This window comes from Ursus arctos, unplaced genomic scaffold (genome assembly GCF_023065955.2).
Source record: "Ursus arctos isolate Adak ecotype North America unplaced genomic scaffold, UrsArc2.0 scaffold_1, whole genome shotgun sequence".
In the NCBI taxonomy this organism is placed as follows: Eukaryota; Metazoa; Chordata; class Mammalia; order Carnivora; family Ursidae; genus Ursus; species Ursus arctos.
The window spans coordinates 51,988,730-51,994,729 of NW_026622763.1; the positions used below are offsets into that span (position 1 = coordinate 51,988,730).

At 35.3% G+C, this 6,000-nt stretch overlaps 1 protein-coding gene across 2 annotated transcripts in view; it reads left to right on the forward strand.

Annotated features, from left to right (window-relative positions):
- The window catches only part of PDK1 (pyruvate dehydrogenase kinase 1), a 30,888-nt gene extending 26,182 nt beyond the window's left edge, over nt 1–4,706 (forward strand). For both annotated transcript variants that reach the window (XM_044381480.3, XM_026492555.4), the window contains 2 exons: nt 178–291; nt 2,114–4,706. In XM_044381480.3, the coding sequence (XP_044237415.1) occupies nt 178–291; nt 2,114–2,254 (255 nt within the window). In that variant the 3' untranslated portion in view covers nt 2,255–4,706. The remainder of the gene's footprint in view (nt 1–177; nt 292–2,113) is intronic.
- The last annotated feature ends 1,294 nt before the right edge of the window (nt 4,707–6,000 follow it).

Sequence of the window (6,000 nt, forward strand, 5' to 3'; positions counted from 1 at the left end):
CCTCTAATGTAGTACCCCAAATAGGCTTCAGCTTGATCTGTATTAGTGGTTAGGTATTAACGATCTCTTAGATGCAGGCCCCGATAGCCTCAGGATACTCAGAAACATTTCTTTTAACTAGAAAAGTATTTCACTATGTGACTTTCTGAATAGAATTTCACTTTTCTCATTGAACAGGCTGGTTTTGGTTATGGATTGCCCATATCACGTCTTTATGCCCAATATTTCCAAGGAGACCTAAAGCTATATTCTCTAGAAGGTTATGGGACAGATGCGGTCATCTACATTAAGGTAATAACTATAGTCCTTTTTTATTTAATGATACTTCTTTTGGTTATAAGAAAAGATGCCAATATTTAGCTGTAATCAAATTTTCTTCTACCTCATCACTTAAAATATAAGTCTTCTGACTCAGATTTGAGTCAGTCTTTATGTGGCTTTCCTTCATGAGTCTTTCCAAACATTCATCTTAGTTTTCAAAGAACCTCCCCCCACCCCCGCCTTTTTTTTTTCATTTTGTTTATGCAATATTTGATTAAATTATGTAATTAAAATGAAAGATGTAAGTGCATGAACAGATTTGGGAACAAGCGCAGGGGACTCTTGGCAAGCATATAGCTCACCTGGTGGGAGCAGAAGCACTTAGCCTGCTGACCTGTGATGTTGCATGTGTTTATCAGAGTTCAGCATATTTTAAAGGGTTGGAGAGCAACCCAACCCTGATGAGCCCATCAGACCACTGGGTTGGTTAAGCAGTGGGCTTTGGTACCTAATTTAGTGACTCAAGTTTCTTGTTCTGGCCACTAGATGGCACCCATTGTATAGGAAATGGTGAAGACTGTAAAATGGAAAAAATAAGTTTAACGGAAAAGGTTAAAATTTTCAAGATAATAATTCTTTTTCTTTTCTTTTAAACCATCTCAATTGTGAGTAACTTGAAAAGGGCAACATGAAGGTAACATTTTTATCACTAAACGTAACATTTTTGATCTAGCACATAGATCAAGCCCGTAGATCAACGGGTTCTGGCAGTTCTGGCATATTTAAAGAGGATACATAGGTGAAAGGTTTTTAATTCCACTTTGGACAAAATAGAAGACAGGTCTCTTATAAAATCATTAAAATCGGGGGCACCTGGGTGGCTCAGTTGGTTAAGCATCTGACTCTTGATATCAGCTCAGGTCTTGATCTTCGGGTCGAGTTCAAGCCCCCATTGGGCTCCATGCTGGGTGTGGAGCCTACTTTAAAAAAAAAAAAATCATTAAAGTCAATGTCGAAGACTTTCCTTATCATTATTAGAGTGAAATTGCCTGTTCAATATTTTCTACATCTTGGGGAATACCTGTGGCTAAAGGTTGAAATCCTACTGAAATATCTTAACTTTGAAGAAGATAGGAACATGGTTTATCTCGGGTCCCAGTGACTTGCAGGATGCTGAAATAGAACAGTGAATTAATGGTAATGATATGTTGGAAACATGAAACAATGCACAATGCAGATATCATGTCCATTATACATGAAATTGGTGGCTTTAATGGCAGGAGGAGAAGACACAGGATCAAACACAAGACCAAGAATTTTTCAGTCAAAAGCCTTAGACATAGTTTTGTATTTATTGATAATGTTGTTATGATGACTTTTTTTAAGTCCATGACTGCTGAAAAAATAGTATTTCTTCTAACAAATAATTAAAATAGATTTCATTAAATGATTTTACAATTATGTATATTAAGATGCATATGTCAGTTTTTATGCTTTTACACTTAAATGACTTTTTCAATTAACCAACTTCTGTTCTGGGTCATGTTTTTATAAGAGGCATCTCCTACACCTGTGTAAAATTTCAATCCAGCAGCTTCCAGGCTGGTTGGACAGTTACTGCAAACAAAAAAATCAATGTGTACACCAAGCAGTGCCATAGACTTAGTAAATAATGCATTGCAAATATGTACACATCTGTTTCAAAATGTATGTAGATGGTGTGAATGATTAGTAAAATACAAATCCAATAAAGCACTGTTTAATTTGGCGTAACCTTTTGCCACTGTATATTTTCTCAAATAGTGGATTCTAAAAAAAAATGCCAGACTTAGATCCCACTTTTTTCTTTCAGGCTCTGTCAACGGAATCGATAGAGAGACTCCCAGTGTATAACAAAGCTGCCTGGAAGCATTACAACACCAACCATGAGGCTGATGACTGGTGTGTCCCCAGCAGGGAACCAAAAGACATGACAACATTTCGCAGTGCCTAGATACACTTGGGACACCTGGAAAACCCAAATGTGGCTTTTGTTAAATTTGGAAGCGATGAGGTTCAGAACTTCATTATACCAAATACTTCATGTGTTATTTTCAAAATTAACTATTTGGGTAGAATAAATGGAAAGTGAATTCCATTTATGTCTGTTAAACCTCCTAAAGGATGAAATTGTACCTATTTTGCACTTATATTTTCACAGTTAATTGAACATATTTTTAAACAACTGTAGTTTTGGTCAACTTGCCTCTTTATGGTAGACTTCAGAAGCATGGAAGTCTTTGGGTTTCTATAGAAAGCTGTGTGGTTTTTAAAGAACTTCTCATTTATGTGTATTAGAAACCTTTTCTTAATGATCCTGATTAGCTAGTTAGCCATCCACCTGTTTTTTGGAATTCTGCCATCCTTTATTAATGTGTAATGACAACTGTAATAAGATGGTCTTCAGATGTACCAGTGACTAAGTAGAAGCAAAAAATAGTTGCCCTGTAAATGTAGCACCAGCCACCTTTCAGCATCTACATACATAATCTTTCCTCTGAAGTTGATTTATCATCTTTTAATTTCACTGCAAAGAATTAGAATACGTTCCCTATGGAGCTAAGCCAAGATCGTAGGTAATATACTCTTAATGTGCTTGTGATTAATGCAGGGGGAAATTCTTATACTAAAAACAAGCTAGTAGCTGCTAAAATTCTAGAGAAGAAATTGACACAGCAGTGAGTCCCCAAAATTGAACTATCAATTATTGAGATTACCTGGGGGGGGGGGGACTTTTGAGAGAGAGTTTTTCTGGGTCCTACTCCAGACAAACAGAATCAGACTCTTGACAGTTGGAGCCCAGAAATCTCAGTTTTTCACCTAGTTAGAAAACCACTCTTTTAAAGTGTGTAATGATACCACATTTGTTAAAGTAACAGAGATCTTTAGGTTTTGATTTTCACTTATTGCAAGGTCAGGCTTCTAGACTCCAGAAGAGACCAACACTCGCAGGCCTGGTGCAATTAAAAGCAGGAGACAAATTGACTACATGAGAACAGTCAGGAACCAAAAAGTAAGAACCATAAATGTTCACGTATTGATGAAGATCATATATTTTATAAGAAATATCTAGACTTTTGTTATCAGGAAAAATTCAGCTAGGGCTTATCAACAATTCTTTGCATTCTTATGGTAATTTGTAGTTTACAAAACTTTGGTATACTACGATAACTCTGTTGGGCTTTACAACAGATCTAGAGCAGGTGGTATCATCCTTGTTTTGAGACTCAGAGTGTGGCCCAAAGTTGCACAGAATTGGAGTCAGGGCCTGAGCTGTCTTGCTGATCACTGTCAGCCGCCAAGTCTGGGAGACCATAAAGTTAGGAGACTATGTTGTTAGTCATACCTCGACTTTTAAGGTGACAGGGAAATATATTGAAAATAAATTTTAAAGTAAGATTTTAAATATTTAAAGAACAGCTTTACTACTTAAATGCAGGAAATTTATCTGGAAAATACATTGGGTTGAAACACCTCATTCTCAAAAGGATTACATAAGTTTAACAATTCTATAAAAATTTATAAATTGGAAGGGATGGAATAGGGCAGTAAGTCCAGGATTCTCATGTGAGAGGTGATAGTCCTGAGACTCAGGGTGTGTGGTTTGCCCAGGGCTTCTTAGCCAATTTGACCGAATGTTGGAAAAAGAGATCTTTTACCCAATCTATTATTCCTTAATTATGGATTTTGTGAAAAATAATAGGATATGCTAGTGGATGATTTATATTAGTTCAAGGTGTTACAGTTTTTTAGCTTTAAATTACACTTTTTTTGTAATGATGAAATATTTTAGAATCAAAATAGTTTCTTTCCTAAATGAGACATTTGTACAACTGACATAAACTTGATGTTTTACTTATGAAACACTTTCCCTACACCCCAAAATTAAAGTTTTTCTCTATTTATGAGCTAAGAAATGATGTTTTTAAAGCAAAAGTGAAATGTTTTCCTTTCGCTTCTTTTTAAGGTATCACAGCTTTTTTACTTTGTTATGTGGTTATGGACAGAAAGTTACATACAAAAATCTTTGGGGGGTAGCATTCTCCTCAATGGTTTCAAATCATTGTGCTACCTGTAAAGTTTTTAGATTCTTAACACTATTTTGTCCACCAGCATTTAGTGTGATGCCATGTAGACATAGAAGTATACAGAAGGATAAGAAGTGGATACTAAGTGACGTTTTAATAACCTGGGCATTTAATAAATGTGCCAACATTTTTTAGGAAGATTCGCAAAAATATTCTGCCCTATCCTTAAAATACTGGCTGGCTTTAGATGTCTTCATACTTAATAGTGATCACTTTCTTGCACTGTGAAGTTTTTACATGAAGATGTTGAAGTGGAAGTCTACCATATTATTTTATAAAATGTGTTGTGTGTGGCAATAAACTGAAAACATGAATCAATCTTATTTTGAAAATTCATTGGGTCAATTTAAGGGTTTTTTAATATAATTATATTTTTTAAATTAAAATCTCTTCCATCATCGGGGATCAGTGTTCTATAAACATTCAAATAGTTGTACCTAGATGACTCGCATTAAGTTCTCACTGTCTTCAGTAAGACAGTAACTTAGATTTCCAATGTGTATATTCTTATGAAGAAGGCAAGAGGTAGAATTTGCATGGTTTGAATTATCCCAGATTTTCATTATCCAAAACCCACTGATGACTAACTCATTGCATAAGTGAAGATCTTCTGTTGTGTGATTTTTGAAAAGTTATGTTAATCTACTCTTTGAATAACTTTTCACAATATAAGTAATTATAGGAAAGATCTTAATTTAACTAGCATTACCCTCTGTACCGGTTGAAGTCAGAACTAACTCTAGTCAAAGATAGATTCCTATCTTTATTCCTGAATAGTGGGATGTGACTCAACTTCCCATCATTGTTAAATCCAACAAGCTCTGTAACAAACTCCAATAGGTGAAAAATTGGGGAAACAAACTACTAGTGTTCCTGTCCCTTTGTGGTCTGTGAATGGCTAATCAGAGAGGAAGCCAAAAATCAGTCAACCAATTTGTTTGTATCTTCAATTGCTTTGTCATAAATGTAAAGTTTTAATAGATGGGTAATCAGGATTGAGCTAGCTGGTTTGCAAACAGGGCTTTTCCTGGAGGAACTTTTCATCATATGTGATTAGCTTCTGACCCCAATGATTAATCTTTTTACAGCCAAGCCCAATGCTTGGAAAAAATACTATAATGAGGTGTGAAGGATTTTATATATGTCAAAAAAGAGCACACGCTGGTTTGCTTAGTTCAGGCATTCTAAAACGACTGCCCTTTCGTTCTGTTTACATGTTTGTAAAGAATTAGACATACTGTGCACTTTTTTCTAGAGTCTTCGCATTTCTTTAGCGATTGCTAACCATAGGATTTTAACAGGAAAAGACAAGATTGCCTGTTTTGTTTCTTTAATTTACAACTTGAAACTTAATCTGTTTATACATGTAAGAACAGTGCTTGTCACTTAGTAAACACAATATTGGTGTATATTATTATCGTTCATAATAATACCCTTTCCTCACCCGGGCCAATATTGTACATAGTTATACATAGTCCAACTGTAATTTTAAAAAGTGTTCCAGCAATGAGGTTACACTTTAGTGGAGTTTGCAATGTGTTTCTAGGTCCCTTCATTCCGATGTAAGATTGCCCGTTTTTCCTGCAAAACTTTAGGCCTTTCTTCTTATCTT